General features: G+C 52.0%; 2 protein-coding genes across 3 annotated transcripts in view; one reads left to right on the forward strand and one right to left on the reverse strand.

Moving 5' to 3' along the window:
- The first annotated feature begins 38 nt into the window (after positions 1-38).
- SMCR8 (SMCR8-C9orf72 complex subunit) lies at positions 39-13,288 on the forward strand. The gene is made up of 2 exons (XM_063113259.1): positions 39-2,879; positions 8,367-13,288. The coding sequence occupies exons 1-2, from the start codon at positions 529-531 to the stop codon at positions 8,818-8,820; spliced, it is 2,805 nt and encodes a 934-aa protein (XP_062969329.1). The 5' UTR covers positions 39-528; the 3' UTR covers positions 8,821-13,288.
- A 293-nt stretch (positions 13,289-13,581) lies between these two features.
- Positions 13,582-20,222, reverse strand: part of SHMT1 (serine hydroxymethyltransferase 1) — a 35,887-nt gene continuing 29,246 nt past the window's right edge. For both annotated transcript variants that reach the window (XM_063113260.1, XM_063113261.1), the window contains 5 exons: positions 19,073-19,183; positions 17,587-17,709; positions 15,246-15,362; positions 14,527-14,637; positions 13,582-14,138 (listed from right to left, as the gene is read on the reverse strand). In XM_063113260.1, the coding sequence (XP_062969330.1) occupies positions 13,966-14,138; positions 14,527-14,637; positions 15,246-15,362; positions 17,587-17,709; positions 19,073-19,183 (635 nt within the window). In that variant the 3' untranslated portion in view covers positions 13,582-13,965. The remainder of the gene's footprint in view (positions 14,139-14,526; positions 14,638-15,245; positions 15,363-17,586; positions 17,710-19,072; positions 19,184-20,222) is intronic.

A 20,222-nucleotide genomic window follows, 5' to 3' on the forward strand; every position in this document is an offset into this window, starting at 1 on the left:
GTCACGCGGCGCGATCGCGCGAGTCATGTGATGTCAAGATGGCGGTGCCGCGGTAGCTGGCTCCGGCTTGTGGCGTCCAAGGGAGCACGACGGTTTCTGCCCTCGGGCCGTGGGGGCGGCAACGCTGGGCTGACTCCTGCGGCGGCCCGTCGCCCCGCGTTAGGCACCAGTTCAGGGAGGCGCTGTTGCTGTAGCCGCGGGTTCCGGGTAGTGCCGGTGACCTCGCTGCAGGTACTTTGCGCCGGCCGCGCTCGCCGGAGGAAGAGGAGGAGGAGGGCGGCCACCAGCCTCACGGGTCTTCTGGGTCTGCGGCCTTGGAGTTCATGAGGGCTCCGGGGTAGCTCCGTCTCTAAGGAGGCTGCGGGAGTTCGAGTCATCGGGTTTGGGAGAAGCAGCCTAGGACACCTGGGGGCACGAAGAAGGCCGCAAGGACTTCACGTTCTTCCCCAGAGGACCGGCTTCTCCGCGTTGATTAACCCCTCTTTCTTTACCACTTCCTCTCAATGTTCTCCCCATACATCTGGAAATATGATCAGCGCCCCTGACGTGGTGGCTTTCACCAAAGAGGACGACTACGAGGAAGAGCCTTACAATGAGCCGGCCCTGCCCGAGGAGTACTCGGTGCCACTCTTCCCCTTCGCCAGCCAGGGAGCCAACCCGTGGTCCAAACTTTCCGGGGCCAAGTTCTCGAGGGACTTCATTCTTATTTCCGAGTTCTCTGAGCAGGTGGGACCCCAACCCTTGCTGACCATCCCCAATGACACCAAGGTTTTTGGCACTTTTGATCTCAATTACTTCTCCCTGCGGATCATGTCTGTGGATTACCAGGCTTCCTTCGTGGGTCATCCTCCTGGTTCTGCCTACCCCAAGTTGAACTTTGTGGAGGACTCCAAGGTGGTACTGGGCGATTCCAAGGAGGGAGCCTTTGCATATGTGCACCACCTTACTCTGTACGACCTGGAGGCCCGTGGTTTCGTGAGACCCTTTTGCATGGCTTATATCTCAGCAGACCAGCATAAAATCATGCAGCAGTTCCAGGAACTTTCGGCTGAATTTTCCAAAGCTTCTGAGTGCTTGAAGACAGGCAACAGGAAGGCATTTGCTGGGGAACTTGAGAAAAAACTGAAAGACCTGGATTACACCAGGACAGTGCTGCACACAGAAACAGAGATCCAGAAGAAAGCCAACGACAGAGGCTTTTACTCATCTCAGGCAATTGAGAAAGCCAATGAACTGGCCAGCGTGGAGAAGTCCATCATTGAACATCAAGACCTGCTGAAGCAGATCCGCTCATACCCTCATCGGAAGTTGAAGGGGTCTGATTTGTGTTCTGGTGAGATGGAGCACTCCCGGGATCAGGTCGACCAGGCATCCACTACCTCTAACCCTGATGAGCCTGCTGACACAGACCTTTACACCCGCAGACCAGCCTACACCCCAAAACTCATCAAAGCAAAGCCCACCAAGTGCTTTGACAAGAAATTGAAGACTTTGGAGGAGCTCTGTGACACTGAATATTTCACCCAGACCTTGGCTCAGCTCAGCCACATTGAGCACATGTTCAGAGGAGACCTGTGCTATCTCCTGACCAGTCACATTGACAGAGCACTTTTAAAGCAACAGCACATAACAAACTTCCTCTTTGAAGACTTTGTGGAAGTGGATGACAGGGTGGTGGAGAAACAAGAGAGTATACCGTCTAAGCCCAGTCAAGACAGGCCACCTTCCAGGTCTCTGGAAGAATGCCCCATTCCTAAAGTGTTAATTAGTGTTGGTTCTTACAAGTCCAGTGTAGAGTCTGTGCTGATCAAGATGGAGCAGGAACTTGGGGATGAGGAGTACAAGGAAGTGGAGGTGACAGAATCAGGCAGTTTTGACCCCCAGGAAAACTTGGACTATTTGGATATGGACATGAAAGGGAGTATCAGCAGTGGTGAGAGCATCGAGGTTTTGGGCACAGAGAAGTCCACGTCCCTGCTGTCTAAGTCTGACAGCCAGTCCAGCCTCACGGTACCTTTGAGCCCCCAGGTGGTCCGTAGCAAAGCCGTCAGCCACAGGACCATCAGCGAGGACAGTATTGAAGTCCTCAGCACCTGCCCCTCTGAGGCCCTCATCCCTGATGACTTTAAGGCCAGCTACCCAAGTGCCATTAATGAAGAAGAATCATATGCAGATGATAACGAGGGAGCCATCCACTTCCGGGCAAGCATCAGCCCGCCGGAGCTGGGTGAGGCTGAGGAGGGCAGCTTGGAAAACACCCCATCACAAATAGACTCCTCCTGCTGTATTGGGAAGGAGAGTGACGGTCAGTTGGTGCCACTGTCTACTCCAGCCCACACCGAGGACAGTGTGGTGAGCATTCCCCCACAGCGCTATAGGCAGGACCAGGAATTCCATGTGGACTTTGCAGTGGAAAACACCAACCCTTCTTCTCGAGACAACAGTTGTGAAGGATTCCCCACTTATGAGCTGGACCCAAGCCACCTGCTGGCTAGCCGGGATGTCAGTAAGACCAGCCTGGACAACTACTCAGACAGCACCAGCTACATGAGCAGCATCGCCTCCACCAGCTCGGACAGGGCCCTCTCCTCTGCTCATTCTGCCAGCCTGTCTTCTGAGAGGCATAAAAAAAGGGCTGGCCAGAACGCCTTAAAATTCATCCGCCAGTACCCCTTTGCTCACCCAGCCATCTATTCCCTGCTCAGTGGGAGGACGCTTGTGGTCCTGGGGGAAGACGAGGCCATAGTCAGGAAGCTTGTAACAGCACTGTCCATTTTTGTCCCCAATTATGGCCGCTATGCCAAACCTGTGAAGCACTGGGTCTCCTCACCTTTGCACATTATGGATTTTCAGAAGTGGAAGCTTATTGGCCTGCAGAGGTAACTGAATCCAGGTGGTGGGGAAGGGCCCTGGCCAGTTAGAGATGAGGCAGGTTGGTGTGGTGGACTCAGAATCAGGAGGGATGGCTTCTAGATGGGGTCCAACACCAACTCGCTGTGTTACTTTTGGCAAATCATTCCCCTTCTCTGGCTTACATTTCCTTATCTGTCATGTGACATGGTTGCAGTTCCTCAGTAGTTGCCGACACCTTCTCTGTCCCCTTGCTGTTTCAGAATTATTTGAGAGAACAACTGGCCAGTTGGCTCAATTGGTTAGAGCGTGGTGTTATAACATCAAGATCAAAGGGTTTGGATTCCTGTACCAGCCAGTCACCAAACAAACAAAAAAGAATTATTTGGGAGAATGTTTAAAATCATGGATTCCTGGGCCCCATCCCCAGAGATTCTGATTCACTTGGTCTGGGGTAAAACATGGAATTTATCTGGTGTACAGTGAGGTTTGGGAATGACTGGACTTCATGATCTCACATCCTTGCCGGCTCTCAAATTCACATGGTGGTGTAAGTGACTGAGCAGAGAGCTGCTCCTGAGAAAAGGCTGTGATGGTGATGGGGGCTGTGCCATCAGGGGTGAGAGGAACATCAGGGGGCTCCAGTGGCTTTCACTCCACTGTGCTGTTTGCTTTGGAAGCCTGACTTAATGAGGAAGTGCTAGAGCCAGTCCCTTCTCCCTCACTTTGAATGCTCTGTCTCATTTCCCTGTATCACTGGCTTATGTGTCAGTAGATTCTTTTGCTTTTCCAAACACTGCTTAACAAATCTGGCTGGAGGGACTCTCCCTCAGTGAGGCCCTGTGTTCACGTTCCTCATTTTGTGACTAGGCAAGTCATTTTTCTTCTCTGCACCCTGCTATGCTCATTTGTAAAACAAAGTTACCGAGCTAGGTGATCATCAGAGTCCTTTCTGACAGACGCAGGCAGTCTGTACTTCCCACACCACATAGAAATGGCAAAAGGAATTTCTTCCACACTGTAGCTAGCAACTGTCTGTTCTCATTTTCTGACTTTCTCTTTACATGGGTCCCAATGTCAGTGAGGTCACCATCTCTCGAGTCTCCTTGTGTTTGCCTGGGGTCAGTCACCTGTTTAGCATCCACTCCAGGCCGTGTTGGCAGGTGTACCACCTGAAGGTACCAGAACAAGGCCACTGCTCTGGAAAAGTTGATAGCCCAGTAGAGGTGACAGACAGGTTACTAGAGCCTTACCATTGAGAGAGATAAGAGTACTAATACTGGGGTGCTTTCTGTGTTCTAAGAAAACAAGGGGAGTAATTGAGTGACACCTTGGGAGGCAGGGAGGAGTGTCCAGAGAAGGTCTTGGGGCTTTGGCCTGAGTGGCAGGGGGTGAGGTGGCTAGCCACCGAGCAGGAAGCACAGTAGGGCCGGGCATGGCAGGAGTGCCAAGCTGAGGCTGGGATGGAGTGCCTGGAGACAGCCGGGCATCACAGCAGACCTTGCAGTCCTTGCTCCCTGTTGTGGCTCTGAAGCGTGTGAAGTGACTGCACTGGGCCACCTTGCAAGCCCTGTCCTTCCTCTCAGGACCCTCTTCTGTACGCGTGCCACCCACTTCTGCTCTCAGGTTTAACTAGTCTGTCCCCAGAAGGGAAGGCTTTTCTGGATTGTTTTTGCTTCTGTTTTGTGGAATGATGGGTTGGTATCCCTTATACACACACATCTCCCCTCACCCCAACTCTTGATGTTTGACTTTGTTTTTTCCCTCAAAAGGAGGAGAATCTGAGAGGTACAAGTAGGGGTACCTCCTCAATCTGTCAACGTGAGATGGCTTATCCAGGATCAGACTTATCCAGGAGGGGCTTGCCCTATCCTGAATTTCCCTGTGTAGAATGCGCTGGAATAGCAGAGGCTGCCAGCTTCGTTCTGCTAGATAGCTGACTGGAGGGCTTTGGTGAGAAGGGTTCTGAGGATCAGGCTGGGCTGAGTTGGAAAGACTGGCTATGATTGATTAGTGGGGGCAGGGGGTAGCTGGCATGTGTGCAGTTTGTCTGGCCCCTGGAGGGGAAGAGGAGGTCTGAGTTCTGGGGCCAGCCCAACCACTGGCTCATTCACAGTGGGCACCTGGGAAGTCACTCCTCCACTCTAAGAGAATGTAAGGGAGCTGGATCACTGAACGATCATTTGCCAAATGTTTATTGAGGGCTGCTAAGTGCCAGACACTACCCAGTTCCAGAATTTTAAGGTGAGCCAGTTGTGGTGCATCCCATGACAGGGGCGCGAGTCACCATGCTGTCAGCTTGACTTCTCTGAGGCTGTTTCCTCATCTGCAGATGGAAGTGCTGAGACCTACCTTGTGACAGCCAATGTCAGAGGGCCCACGGCATCTAACCAGTGCCTAGTCAGTGTGAGCTCTCCTCTGACACCAGCAGACTGTGAGGAAGGCAGACCAGGGCAATAGGGGCTCAGTGTGGCTCTCGCCAGCCAGACTTCAGGGAGCATCCCTCCGTAAAAGCCAGAGGCCCATCAGAAGGGATGGTTGCAATCTTTGCATAGACTCCCAAGTGGGAAAGTGACAACTTCTTCCACTAAACTCTCCTCAAACCTGAGTGTGCAGATGTTGGCCATTGGAAGCTTCTGCCTCCAGTGTCCTATGCAGGCATGTGGTGTGGCAAGCAGGGGTTGGAAGGCCTGTGTCTCAGGGACGGATCACTGGGTGGTCAGCTGAGGGGCCAGAAGAGGAATGGGAGCAGGATTGGCTACAGCTCACCCACAGAAACCCTGGGGGAGGTGAGCAGTGGACACGCTGTCGGAGTGTCATGAGATGGAAGGCGTGGGGAGGGCTGTGGTGGCTGCAGAGGGAACAGCGGGGGTCTGGGTCAGGCCCCCGTGCTGCCAGCACTCACTGGGTGCATTTGAACTAGCCATCTCCTCACCTTCGTTCCTTCACGCCATGTTGGACGCCTCCATGAAGGGGGACACAGCACCCACCTTCCGGAGCTGGTTGGCACAGCACCTGGCCCTGAGAAGTGCTCAGAGACAGGGACAGATGGCGGGTCCCTCCAGCAGGCAGAACTGGCACTGACACAGGGAGGCAGACTGAGGCCCATCTGAGGATCAGCTTTAAAATGCGAGGAGTAGGAGAGGTGCCTTTGTGGGGTTGTGACCTTCCTGTCCATGGAGCGTTGAGCTGTAGAGGGGCCAGTCCTATGTGCTGGGTTAGTCTGGACTCAGAACCGGGACCCAAGAGTGTCGCTCTGTCCTCAGGGCCTTTGACTCCACCTACAAACAGCTCTGCTGATGAACTGTTTTTAAGGACTGTAACCTCAAACCACCAGTCTCATGGGTCCTTGATTTTTTTCTACTAACGTAGGCCTGGAAATGCTTATCAGATGGCTCAGCCACTGGTGGGTGTGAGAGGGATAAACCACCAGGTTGCTCTCCCATCATTTCAGATCAATACCAGGGATGACTGTATTGTTTCCTAAGCAGCAGTAACAAGCCCCAGACTGTGTGAAGAACAGGGTTCAGTTCTGGTGGGAGAAAGTGCTAGTGTGGGTCAGAGGCCCTGGGTTGAGTCCTGGCTTGGCCACTTACTAGCTGGTAACCTTGGACAAGCCCTGGCCCTACTTGTTCTTCAATGTCCTCGTCGGTACAGAGGTTGTCCTCCCTGGCATTGGGATGGGCTGCAGCAGTCCAAGACACGGGGGGAAGGTGAGGTGTGAGGCGCTCGGTCGCGGGTGCTGTGCAGATGAGAGACAGAGGCCTAGGGCTTGCCTCTCCGACATCTGGCCTGCTGAGGAGGAGCTTTGTGAGAAACAGAAATGGAGGAAGAGTTAGGAGTAGCCAGCATCTCCCAAAAGAGAAAGTGCTGCCAGGGGAGTGTCAGAGCTGCAGCACAGGGGCTGGGCCCATGACCGGGTGTCTCAGCAGATGTGGAGGGGCAGGAAGATGGGTGGTGAGCCTGGCGTGCTGCTGCGGCAGAGCCTGGGGAGAGGGGCTGGCCCTGCTGACTCTGGGAGGTGTGCGGGGAGCCGAGGGTGCCTCAGAAGCAGACGAGTGTGAGGGAGAAGCCTCCTGGAGGTGGGACCATTGAGGCACAGGGGCCCATGGTAGCGCAGGCTAGGGAGTCCCTATCGCAGACCTCTCACGGCCCTCATAAACTTCCTTAGCTGTTAGCTGCCCACAGACGCCGATTCCTCCTCGCCCGTGGGCTGTGTGTGGTTGGTCCACAGCCTGCTGTCTCCTTAGGGATCAGGACACGTGGACTGTGGGGGTCTCAGTTGTCCCATCTCTGTGACCTGGCTGTTGTCATGGGATGCCATGCCTTCTGCAGTTTCCATGGAAGACACAACTCTGAGGCCACTCCTTCATGACCACTCCGCCCACACACATCTTCCCAACCACAGGCCTCTCCTGTGGGGACCAAGACCATATCTCCCTTCACCTCACTGTACTTGTGTGCATGTCTTTTCCTCCCTGTCAAACCGAGCTCATACAGGACAAGATTTCCAGGTCGTTCTTCATTACAGTCTCAGCTCCCAGGCCAGTGACAGGTATATGGTAGATGCTCAATAAATGATTGTTAAATACACAAGGAGAGAGCAAAACGCAGGAAGGAAAAGATACCGTGAGCTTACCTTGATCCCAAGTGACTGTCAGTCCTTTTTACATAGTACCTATGTCTAACACAAGCCCTGAATGTCAGAGGTATGTCTGTAGCGCCACTAGTCAGCCAGCCATTTGCCAGGCTTCTCTGGGAAGACTGCTCTAGAGGAGGGTTGTAAGGAGCAGCTTCCCTCACCGAACAGACACTTCCTGCCTCTGATGTGCTGGGCAGCGGGGGTGTGAGAACAAACCAGAAGCAGTCCTGGGTCTCTAGGATCTTGAGGCTCCTTGTCCACTGGGAGAAATGAGTAAACAAAGAGCAGTCACCACACTGGCCAGTGCTAGGCTGGAAGTAGTGATAATGGTGGTGGCAGCACGCACCGAGGGCTGGCTCCGCCCTGAGCACAGCTCGGTCCCCGCAGAGGCCCCCGGAGGAGCATAATAGCAGAACTGTTGTCACCATCCACAGGTGAGGCTCGGAGAGGTGAAGGAGCTTGACCACGGCCACAGCACGCAGGCAGAAGAGGGGGACCGGGAAGGCTGAATGAAGTTTACATTGGTGTGAGCCAAGTCCAAAAGGGAGAGACGGGTATTCCAGGCCAAGCAACAGGTTGGGAATTTTGAGGCCCCACTGGAAGCTTGGCATGCGCCAGAGAGGCCATTCAGGGGAGTAATAGATGAGACTTCCGAGGAATCCAGAGGGCCTCGGAGCCAAGCCAAGGCATTTGAATTTGGTCATGAGGGTGGTGGCCCTTCAAAGATCATGATGATCAGATTCGCCCTCCAGAGAGAGCCAGTACATGCTGGCTGGTGGGAGCTGGCCCAGGGACAGGAAGCCCCTCTGCCAAGCTTCTGCCTCTGTCTTCTTGACCTTTGCCCTTCCTCCTGACCTTGCCCTGTCTCTTTCAGAGTGGCCTCCCCTGCCAATGCCAGCACCCTCCATGCCCTGGGCCGCTATAGCCGCTACACGAGCATCCTGGACCTGGACAACAAAACCCTGCGCTGCCCCCTCTACAGAGGCACTCTCGTGCCCCGCCTGGCTGACCACCGCACTCAGATCAAGCGGGGCAGCACCTACTATCTGCACGTCCAGAGCATGCTCACCCAGCTCTGCTCCAAGGCCTTCCTCTACACCTTTTGCCACCACCTGCACCTGCCTCCCCATGATAAGGAGGCAGAGGAACTGCTTGCCAGTCGCCAAGCGAGCTTCCTGAAGCTGAATCTGGGTCTGGTGAATGAGGATATCAGGGTGGTCCAGTACCTGGCTGAGCTGCTGAAGCTGCACTACATGCAGGAGTCTCCTGGGACCAGCCGCCCCATGCTCAGGTTTGACTATGTCCCCAGCTTTTTATACAAAATCTGAGGTTGGTCCCAGCCACTGTGAACAAGACCTGTGACTCAGGGTACAGGGAGGGGAGGGACTGGCATGACCCAACATTTGCCTGAGCTGGACTGTTTAGGCTTCTGTTGCCAGTGGGAAGAAAACCAAAGTGGTGGTTGTGGTCCCGATATGGCTCCAGGCAGCTTGCTGGTTGGACTTGGACAGAGGTGGGAGCCTGGCTCTCTCTGAAGGTGCCTGGAAGTACAGTCCCAGCTGCTGTCAGCTTTCTGGTGAAGTGTGGTCCCTGGATATGGGAGGTAGGGGGTCTAGACTTTCCAAAGACTGGCAGCCAGGGTAGAAGCCACCAGTCCCTCAGTGCGGTGGTGTGAGGGGTGGGAAGGCCAAAACCCGAATGGGAGGAGCACACTGGCCACCTTCGGCCTTGCCAGATACGCGAGTGGCAAAATCAGCAAGGAAGACAGCCATTACCTGTGATGACTTGGTGGAAGACAGGGACAACAGGACATCCATTGCTCATTCAGACCCCAGCTGTGGCCCTTTATTTGGCCTCCTGGAGCCCATTATCCCACAGAAGGCCCCTGAACAAGTGAGGTGGAGGGAGCAAGCACTGCTGCGGCTGGGGAGTGGAAACACACCATCTTCTAGGTGCCAGGGCAGCGTAGAGCAGGAGCAGCGCCCTGTCCCCGTCCTCGCCGCCTCACCAGGGAGAGCCATGCCTGTGAACAGGCCTTGGAAGCCACTCCCCACAGTTGGCAGGGATGAGCAGTGTGGTCATTTGTCCCAGATGAGAAGTGGGCACCATACGGCCAACACCAGTGGCGAGGACCACCATGGAGCTGGAGAGCTCAGCAGAGAGCAGGGCCGTGGGCCGTGAGGCCATCTCCACTGTGCAGGAGGGGAGTCCCAGCAGCTGTCCTGGGGCTGCCCAACAACTCTGTCCCCTTGGGGAAGGTGTGCAGACAGGCTGGGACGTGGCAGAGGTCACACTCCAGTCTTCACTCACAGCAGAGCTTTGCAACCACCTCACTACCTCTCACAGGGTCTCATGGGCATGGCGACAGGGGGCTGTCTCCGTGGATCTGCCCCGGGAGGTTGTGCATGCCTCTGTCACCACAGCTCACAGCTGTCCCCGGGTGAGCCCCCCTTTGAGGAATGAGTTCAAGACTGGAAAGGAGGTGCAGTCTGGTCACCTACTGCCTGTCCCACTGATGGTGATCCCCCAGCCTCCCTGAGGCTCCTTACACAGTTGCCAGTGGTTGGAGGGTTTCTCGCAACCTTGAAAATTTTATACCTTTATTTTTAATGCTGTTTTGTTTCCTAGGTGGGGAAAACTCTGGGTATTACTGCTTGTTATATGAATATTGTGATAAAGTGGACCTGAATCAGCCACGTGTGTGTGCATCTGTTGGGTCCTGCTACTGAGGCCTGGTCTGCCTGTTAACTTGTGGCACGCCATTGGAGACATGTGGGGAGGGAGCCAGCTTCCCTTCTCGTGGAAGGGGCAGAGACCCCTGGTGGAAGCTGAAAGTGTCCAAAGAGGGCTGGCATCACATCACTCCTGTGGGCCTTTCCTTGGCACAAGGATCTGGCCCCTTGGCTCTGGTCATTGGCTTCCAGTTGGGGTCCTTGTCCTGTCAGAGGGTGCATGATTTTGCTCCTGAGGCTGTGACCAAGAACCTTATGTGGCAGGTGGCACTGCCTGCATCTCATCAGTTGTCTTTATACCTGTGCCTGTTGCACGTGTTTACAGATGGAAGAGTCGCCAGGAAAGCCTTGTTAGCTTTTAAATGCAAAATGTTCTTTTGTGTGCGACACAGGCTGCCTGGGAAGCCTGTTTCCTTGGGCTGCCACATTCGTTACCACTCCCTTCATGTTCTAGATGCTGCTTTGTTTTCCAGCTGGGTGGCTAATTGCTACCTACTTATGCCTCCAAGGACATGACTGCAACATTTTGTCTTAAAGGGAAGGAAGGCCTGTAGAGCCGAATGACAGCTGGAAGGTGGTCCTTGGCACTACCACTATTGCCTTGCTGTGTGTAACACCAGCATGGAAGCTCACAGCTAATACTGTCTTCACCTAGGAAACTGAGAGGGGAAAGATGAGTATTGGGCAGATGCTGAACTGCAGCCATACTTGGCCTTCAAGAAGCTAAAGCTGTGCACTCCCTTGGTCTTAAGTGGAAGTCTGCTTAGGGGTATTTGCCTGGTGCTTGGTCTCCAGGGCAGTTCAGAAGATCCTGAGGACTCAGGCAAGAGACCAGTAGGGATTGAACAGAGCAGACTGGCCCATGGGACAGCACAGAAATGGCAAATGGGCACATCTCCCCCGAGGTAGTAAAGATGGCCTCAATGACTAGGGTTTGAACTCCAGGATTTAGATTTTGGTTAAGAACTGACTTTTCAATATGGCAGTTTCAAAGGATTACTTGATGCAAGGTATGTGTCCTTTCAAAGGGATCTTAAATTGGTTCTGGGTTTGAGTCATAGTTTAGGCAGAGGCAGGTAACACTGTGAAGCTCTGCCCCTCCTTAGTCCCCTCTCCACTTTTGGGAACTCGAACCTCCTAGAAGTCTCACATGTATAAACCTCAGTGGTGGGGAGATCTATGCAGTGGGACTAAACTACTCAAGAATTTTCACTTGAAATATTCCACTAGTAAAAGGTTAATAGTTTTAATAAAATATTTAAAAACAACACTTCCCAGAAAATAGATTAATTACTTCTTCAGTTTTAACTATCACTTCGAGGGCCCAGGTACTGAAACTTTGGTTGTTTGAGGTTTGTTTCAACTTCACTGCCTGTCCATTATCCTCTCCCACTTAAAGCAGTCTAAGTGAAGCAGCAGCAGCTGGCCAGGACCGCAGCTGCCGCCTCACGCCTCACCATTTCCCTAGGAACCTCGCTCCTCCAGTGGAACCTTTGGATTTTAGAAGTTGTGACTTTTTCGTAATTGACTACAATGGCTGAAGTTACACTTGTTGCTCCAGAACTTGGAGATGGACCACGATGGCTTACTTGTCATTCCCCATCTAGCTTTAACTACTTTGCTTCAGATCAGTTGCTGTATTCAAAGTATAGTAGATTTCAAACCCCACACAAATAAGCCCCATTTCAAAGTCCTAGGAAGGCCAATCAATTCCACCCCAAGTGCTGGGGCTGCTTCAGTGGAGCCATGTGGTTCTGGAGGCCGAGAGCAGCCCCTTGCACACTGACCATCCGTCATGTGTGCTGCTGCACCCCAGCATACCAGCAGCTGACCCCGCCCCCCATACCCACGCCTACTGCGTGTGGGTCCTGTTCCATGCTGCTCTGTCTTGTCTTCATCTGCACAGCTGGTAACAGTTTCACTCAGTGGGGCACTTATCAGTAGGTGTGCAAGGCCTTCACAAGAACAGCTCCCACAGTGGGCAGTCAGGTTTCTCCCAGTCTCCTTTACCTCCCCCACCTCCCTAAAAAGCTCAGAAGACAGTCCCTTGGTTTGTGCTCTGAAGCATACCAGCCAGCTTTCTGGCTTTGCCCCAATACTGTGATAGAAAGTGAAAAACTGGAAATCTTTAAAGCATCAAGTTTCTACTTTGGTTTGGAAAGCAAACCAATCTCAGCTGATAAGGTTGGTAACTAAGTTTTCCTGAGCCCATTCTCCAAGCACTGACCTAATCTGGCCTTAACTTATTAAGGCTTGGTTGAAGCTTTGGAAAGGGGGAGGTAGGAGTGGGTGAGGTAGGGGAGGGGAGTGAGCACTGCCACAGATTAATCTGCAGGTGTGGGGCCCAGTGTCCTGGGAGTTCAGCTCTGAAGTGGATGCCACACACAGGGTCTTGGAGATGTCTGTCTTCAGCTGGTAGAGTCACTCCCCTGAACTTAAGACCACTTTGTCACCATAACAGCTCCCAAATTGGAGGCAGAGATGGGACTGTTGCATAGCCCACATGCCATGGAGACTGCAGCTGTCCCCACCCACAACAGAGTAAACAATGTGCTGGACCCCAGGCTGTAGGAGCCGCAGCCTGGACCACAGGGTGCCTCGCTCAGACTGTCCAACAGTGGTACCTGGAGTCACGGGTTGGATTGAGATATTTGCAGTGAAAAGCATAGTCTGTGAAGAATTCGTACTTGTTATTTTTTAAAAAGCTATTTTATTACTGCATGTTCCTGTCCATGTCTGTGAATGTGACCCTGACCACCATGTGGGCTGCAATCTTGGTGGATGGTGCAGGAGTGCAGCCCACACAGGTGGTGTCCTCGCACGGGGATTGCTGCACAAGAGTTTAACCAGAGTAAATGCCAAACAAATAGTATGAGAAGTGTACTTTTTAAGAAATTAATTTATTTGAGTTCAGATATTTTTGAAATATAAGAGTTGGTTGTATTTTTTAAAGCTATGATTCTTGTAGACATTCTGTGGTTTAAAACTTGATTGTGCTTATTAAAAATGGTCACTTGTTTTGCACTTCAGCTATGTGAGAAATAAAGTTTCTTTGGGAAGGCGACATTTGGTGTCCTGATTGCAGAAGGGAGCTGGTTGTCTTAGAGCAGGAACGCCCCTGGCTGACTCTAGGCACTCCTTGGGGGGAGGCAGGAGGGGACCATTTCTACAACATACTTTGACCTGCGCATAGCAAAACACTCCCACCATACTGGGTACGCTTGTATACACTTGTCTGATTTCTAATTCTGATTCAGAAGCACATGGCAGAAACTTCAGAACTTCCCTCTTCGATTCCAGTGGTCGCAACCCATTCTCCTCTGGCATCCCACTGGGTAACAAACTAGTAAGAATGGGCAGCATTTACAAGCTATGTATTTGGGTATTTCTTATGTGTTCCAGCAAGTCAGGGGAAAGCCCAGTAACTCTGAGAAGTAGGAGTAAAATGATGGAATCTTTCTAGTCGTTTTGCCCTACACCACTGTCTAAATGATGTTTTAACTTTATCTTTCTAGAATAACTATATGTAGCTGAGAAAGAGGTTCAAATTTAAATTCTTTAAGAACTTGTCCCAGAATTACTAGCAATAGGACTTAAATTTTGATTTGTAAAAACTTGTAAGCCCAAAAGAAAGCCTCTCAAAGGGCACAAAGAAGCTAAGAAGGTCCCCGTGGGGCAGCTTGCTGGCGGCTTCCTTGGCAGTCCCCACATCTGGTGGCGCGGTGGTACAGTCTGGCTTCGTCAGCAGTCGGGCAGGCCAGGCAGAGGGAAGAGACTGGCGAAACTCTCAACCTCCTCCCGGAGAGCGCGCACAGCCCGCTGGTACTTCTCATCCCCTGCCAGCTTCTCCTTGAACTCCTTCAGGGTGGCCTTGAGGCTGATGTCATTCTGAATCTGCAGGGTCAGGTCGATCCCTGTACCACCAAGATGCCAAGACACAATGAGTTCTTGCTGGTAGACACCCCCCGTGCTAGACACCCAAGGGGAACAAGGCTTGGGAGCCAGACACAATTACCAAAATGCCCCCACAACTGGGGAGTGTGACAGAGCCTGAGGCATCAACGCTCAGCTCGGAAGTGACTCTCCTGCATACCCTTCCTTGGGCAGATGTCGCCAGCAGCACAAATGTACCAACCTCTCAGACAAGACGATGTGCTAAAGTGATTTTTGCTGTCTCCGCCCCCCAGCACTCAGCCTGGACACACAAATGTCCTTCAGTGGCAGGGCTTCAACCACTCGGTCACAATCAGAAACTTCATGCACATGATAAAATGTGGCAAACTTCCAAAATGTCATCCTTACCTCTGTGAATAAAGTGAGCTACTTTTCGGAAGTCTTTTTCCAAAAGTCCTCGGGATGTCAGTGCTGGGGTCCCAAGTCGCAGTCCACCGGGCCGCAGTGCACTTCTGTCCCCTTCAAGACAAGAAGGGCTCTGTCCCTAAGCTGCACCCAACTCACCACTGTGACCACTTGTGCATTTAAAAACGGACACTTGGGGGAAAAAGAATTGGCCTGAGGATACTGGGTGTATTTAACAAGAAGAGTATAAGGGTATTTCAAAAAGTTCTTGGAAACACAAAATTAAAGATAATATGAATCTTTCCATGAACTTTTTGAAGTACCCTTGTACAAGTGGTTTACAAACTACAGGTAGACCCAAAGGCACAAAGAGGGAGGGTCATGTTTTGGCCACTCTGTTTCAACAGTATGCAAAGTGGTGGCCTCGCTTCTGAAAATGAGGCTAACATCTGTCTAGGTTTGAGAGGTGTTGTCAACACCCACTGAGAAACGCAGCCTCTGGTTTTCAGAGCCCCCCTCCAAAGGCTCACTTCAGTCTTTATCTGCTTCTGGCAGGGTCAGAACCAAGTCCGAAGAAGTGGGCAGGGAGAAAGCCACGGTTTAGTTTCCCCCAATCATTTGAGCTCTCTCCCTAGAGCCAAATATCTTCATCAGCTGCAACTCTGGCCAGAAGAAATGCAGATGAGAGAGGTGTGGAAGAGAAGCCCAAGGAGCATTCTCACCTGGGCAGGTATTCTTGTTACAGGCAATAGAACAGGCTTCTAGCACCTTCTCAGCCCTTCCACCATCTGTGCCTTTGGAACGGAGATCCACGAGGATCAGATGATTGTCAGAACCACCTGGAAACAAAGTCGGACATGTAGAAATGCAGAGGCTGGTTCTAAACCAAGTGAAGGAAACTCTCTCTTCCTAAGAAGCAAGGGGGTGAAGGGGCTGAAGCAGATGAGGTCAGGAAAGCAAGCATGCCACCACGTGGCGGAGAGCTTTAACCACCCACTAGACGAGGATGGAGCATTTTTAAAAGGGTAACTGATCATACAGGAGGGAAGTAAAGCTGACAGGCAAAAGGTCCAGCAGCTTTTGCAGCCCAGAAAAGCCCACACCTAGGACAGCCTGCCAGGGGCTGGCACAGGGCCTGCAGCTCATCTGGGGATGACAGCTTGCTCAGGCCACTCATGCCTTCTGTTTTCCAACAAATTGCCTGGGAATTTCCCAGGTGTCTCTTATGCCGATCTTAAAGGCTCCCTCTAAGTAGTGGGTAGTGATTCAATTTGCCATCTCAGGGAATAACAACTACGTTCACTAAGTACCTATTAGGTGCCAGACACGTGCTAGCCTGTTGCACATTTTCTCCTAAATCCCATGAGGTTGATAGGGTTATCAGAGAGTTATAGATGAGGACAGCAAGGCTAACAGAGCACTCTGGACCTGGCCCACGGTCACGCAGGAGTCTTCAGTACCTCTGGATCTCTCTACTTTGAACCTTTGTTAAATCAGGGTGTCAACATGGATGACAACAGTGTTCTCATCACCACCACTGGGCTATGACGTAGGGATGATTTCAAAGATGTAGGTGAACCAAGTGGACAGCTTAGTGTTGGGGCTCCACAGCGAGTCCACGTATGTGCTGTGTGGCTTTAGTCAGGCAGCTCGACATTTTGGAAACTCAGCTGTCCATTTGTTTAAAAAAAGACCAATACTTCACTAGGCTACTATTAGGTTAAATAAGATATTTTATATATAGTGCTCGGCACGGTGCCAGGCACAAAACATTAACTGCTGCACCCATCTGCATCACATCCGCAGATAGCGGAGGGAACAAAGACGAAGTCCCCAGGGTGAGGGCAGCCCTGGGAGTATGGGGCCTCAATGCCAGCTTCCATGTGGCTCCTGTGTGGGGAGGCAGAACGGCTTACATCCCTGCAGCTCCCATGGTGGTTCCTGGACCAGTACCCCTGGAGCTGGTTGGAAGTGTAGCCCCTGCCCCAGACCTGCTGAGCTGGAATCTACACTGTCACGGGGTCCCCAGGGGATCTGTGGGCACATCTGAGTTTGAGAAACAGGGACCTAAGGGACCTTGAAGGTCATAGTCCACATTGAGATTTGTAGGGCTTTATTATCTGACAATGTGGAGGGCAAAGGAGAAAGAAAAGAAAGGAAGTAGAACACCAAAGAGGGCACAGCCCAGGACTGTGAGAAGCCGGTGATTGCCCAGCCTTTGCAAGCCTGGCCACTCCCGGACACTCCTCAGAATGGGGGGCCTGTAATCCCTGTAGAGGGCAAAGGACAGGGGGCAGGGTGTTGGGACCCACGTCTGGAGGACAGCAAGACTGATCTGCCTGGACCAGCCCACTTTCTTCCGCTCACATACAGCAGCCTTGTGAGCGGAAGAAAGCCACCCTTCTCCAAGATAACCAAGGACACTGTCTGCCAGAAAACCGCTGTCCTCCTAGGGAACCTGCAGTGACTGTGAGGTGGATGGCACCCCGGGGTGGGGCCCCACCTGGAAAGTCCATGTCACACAGAGTCAGTCAGCTTCAGGACTGTGTGTACTAAAGCACACCTGGTCACAGCCAGCCAGCTCCCCAGGAAAATGTGCAAACCGAGGAGCCGCCCTCCCAGCGGGGAGAACCTGCTGCGCCCTGACCCCCGCGGGGCAAAGGAAACTTCTGTGGGATGGTGCGGACATCACTGTAGAGGAAGGCGCTGAGTCCTGCCAGTGTCAAGTCTTGGCTCCGCCACCCACCAGCTGTGTGACCGCTGCAGCCCACCCTCCCTCAGGTACTCCTGCAACAAAGCTGTTCTGAGGACATGCAGTCCTGATGCTGGGGGAGGAGTGGCCACAAGTACTGCCATCATCTCTGGCCCACCAGAGGGGTCCGCTGATACGGCCTGAGGGAGGGGGAGGCCACAAAGAAGGCCTCCAGCCCAAAGGTGTGCCCACTCCTCTCGTGGCTGTCCCAAGTGCTCGCAGCTGCAGCGCCATCCTGATGTGGTGAACCGGGAGCAAGGCTTCATGCACCCCCGGACAGCGGGCCTGCCCACCGCCGCACAGGCTCGTACCTGTGACTATGTTGTAGCCCAGCTCCATGAGGGCCTCAGACAGAGCCCTGCAGTTGGCCACTACCTGGTGCTGATAAAGTTTAAATTCTGGAGTCATGGCTTGTTTCAGGGCCACAGCAACTCCTGGACAAGGAGAGACAACGGGTCAGGAAGGCAGGACAGACAAAAAACAAGACGAGTAAACACTATGTTTCCACACAAGCTTTCTTGCTTTTTAATGTCACCCAAGGGGGCAGCGAGTAGATTACAATTACCTGGCTCAACTTCTAGATCTTTATTAAAGATAAAGATCCTCTTCTCATTGAGGAACTGCTTTTGAGGTAACCTTTCTTTGGGCATGGTGGTTTAGAGCTAATAAATTACCACGGAAAGCTGTTCTTAAGCAAGATGGGTTTTACAGTCCTTTTTAAGCTTGATGTATGAAAATGACTATACAGCAACCCAAAAAGCTGATGCTTTGATGCCAGGTTATGCAGATCTCTCAGATCAGAGTCCAGATGGGAGTGCAGTTCTGTTCTACCCTGCACCGTGCAGATGCATCTGGTACCTTGTGAGGGCTCTTTAAAGGGACATCAAAAAATGGAGGATAACGCAAAATCCAAGCCCCTGAGTCCTGGCACAGAGCCTCTAATCAGTGCTTGTGGGAACACCGGAAAAGGCCCAGCATGGCTGGGGTCTGAGTGACCCCCCATCTCAAAGCTGAAGAGACTGCGGGTGCTGAGTGTGTAGGTATAAAGGGAGAACATGAAAATACTCCCAGGACCCCAACATCTCCCACCCCCTTATGCTCAAGACTCTGCCATTCGCTGCTTTCTCGTTTCCTCATGGGAAATGCCAGCACTTCTCCTGACTGATAAGTTACACCTTCGTCCCAACTTCCTTAGCACAAGTGAGTTCTACTAATAGCCTTGCTCCAGGAAGACAGTGGGTTAGCTCTGAGATCATCGCAACCTTCCTAAGCCATTTGTACAAACGGAGAAGGGATAAGTCAACAAAAGCCTGCTATGTGGTCATGGAGTCAGACCCTGGAGTTCCCGATGTGGCCCCAGGGTGAAGGGTGCAAGGGTCAGACACAGGGGCCTGCGCCCCCAGGCTGGGGTGCATCGGGGGGAGGCAGCTCACCCTTGCTGTGCCCTCTTCCAGTGGTCACATTCCTTCCCTGTTGTTCCTCAGAGATGCCTCCACATTCTTTACAAAACTTGGCCCAACCCAGTTTTGACTCGGGGTGGCCACGTGTGTGCAGTGGACAACTTCTTTCCTCTCCCCACCTTCCACTAATATCAACTGTCTCCCTTTTCTTCTGTGTTAGCATCTCCCGGACAGACACAGTCTTCTAGGTCCTTCCCTAGCATGGAAGTCCTGGCACACACTTTTGGAGGACAGGTGAGATGGGAGAATCACCAGACTGCACGGGGGCTGCCGCGACTGGGGGGGCAGCCCCAGGTGCCACCTGAGGGCTCCAAGTTGGGCTGGGTGAGGTTTTTACCAGCAATGGCATGGTTGTGGGGACCTCCCTGCAGGCCTGGGAACACGGCGGAGTTGATGAGTGACTCCAGGTTGTACTCCTTGCCAGTCTTGGGATCCACACTGTGAAGTCCTGGATGAAGAGAAACACCAGGTAGGTCCCCAAGGCCATCCCCTCTGTTTCCTCCCATTTTGGAGTCAACCCACACTGGCTACAGGGACATTAAACACAGCCTGACCCTTACTGCTGGTGGCAAGGAGTACTGGTCTGTAATGCAGTCGGGTGCAGGGGGTCCTTGCTTCCTGAGGACAGACCAGTGGACAACCGTGGCTGGAACGCTGGTTTCAGCACCTCAGTGTGCACCTGCCTCCTCTGGTGGCTTCTCTTCTTAATAACATGTGACTACAAGGAGGCCTTAAAAATGAAAGGAGAGCAATTTTCCCTCTGCTGAGATTGTAACAAACAACACGTCTGGGGCATGTTTCCTTACAGAAGTGTCCAAGATGACTACTTTGAAGGGGAAGTACTCATTTGGCTACATACAGGGAATAAGGTTCCTTTCAGAGAAAAAGTTAATGATTGTAAAAGTAATAAAAACTACTATTCAATAGTAATCAGTAATAGTAACTAATAACATCTACATGGAGCTTCTTGTGAGCCAAGAACTGCTCTAAGCACTGCTTTAGGTAAATTCATTCATTTATGGAGCCCAGAATAAATACATGCACCTACAGCCAGCTAATCTTTGATAAAGGTGCCAAGAATACCTACTGGGGAAAACACAGTCTCTTCAATAACTGGTGCTGGGAAAACTGGACATCACATGCAGAAGGAGACTAGACCCCTACTTTTCACGATATACAATAATGAACTCAAAATGGATTAGAGATTCAAATGTAAAGCCTGAAACTGTGAAACTACTAGAAGAAAACATAGGGGAAACAATCCACAACGTGGGGCTGGGCAAGGAATTTTTATTTTTTTCTTTTTTTTTTACTTTTGACAGATTTATTTTTTATTTATTTTCCTTTTTTTTAAAATTTTATTTTGTCGATATACATTGTGGCTGCTTATTGCTCCCCATCACCAAAACCTCCCTTCCTTCTCCCTCCCCCCCGCCCCCCCAAGAATGTCCTTTCTGTTCGCTTGTCCTATCAACTTCAAGGAATTC

Source organism: Cynocephalus volans, chromosome 10, assembly GCF_027409185.1.
Source record: "Cynocephalus volans isolate mCynVol1 chromosome 10, mCynVol1.pri, whole genome shotgun sequence".
Taxonomy (NCBI): domain Eukaryota; kingdom Metazoa; phylum Chordata; class Mammalia; order Dermoptera; family Cynocephalidae; genus Cynocephalus; species Cynocephalus volans.

What these genes read in the sequence shown, in the direction of transcription:
- SMCR8 (XM_063113259.1), top strand. Translation starts at nt 529, where the DNA reads ATGATCAGCGCCCCTGACGTGGTGGCTTTCACCAAAGAGGACGACTAC. An exon ending in AAGCTTATTGGCCTGCAGAG is followed by an intron (nt 2,880 to 8,366) that starts GTAACTGAATCC and finishes TGTCTCTTTCAG; the next exon opens with AGTGGCCTCCCCTGCCAATG.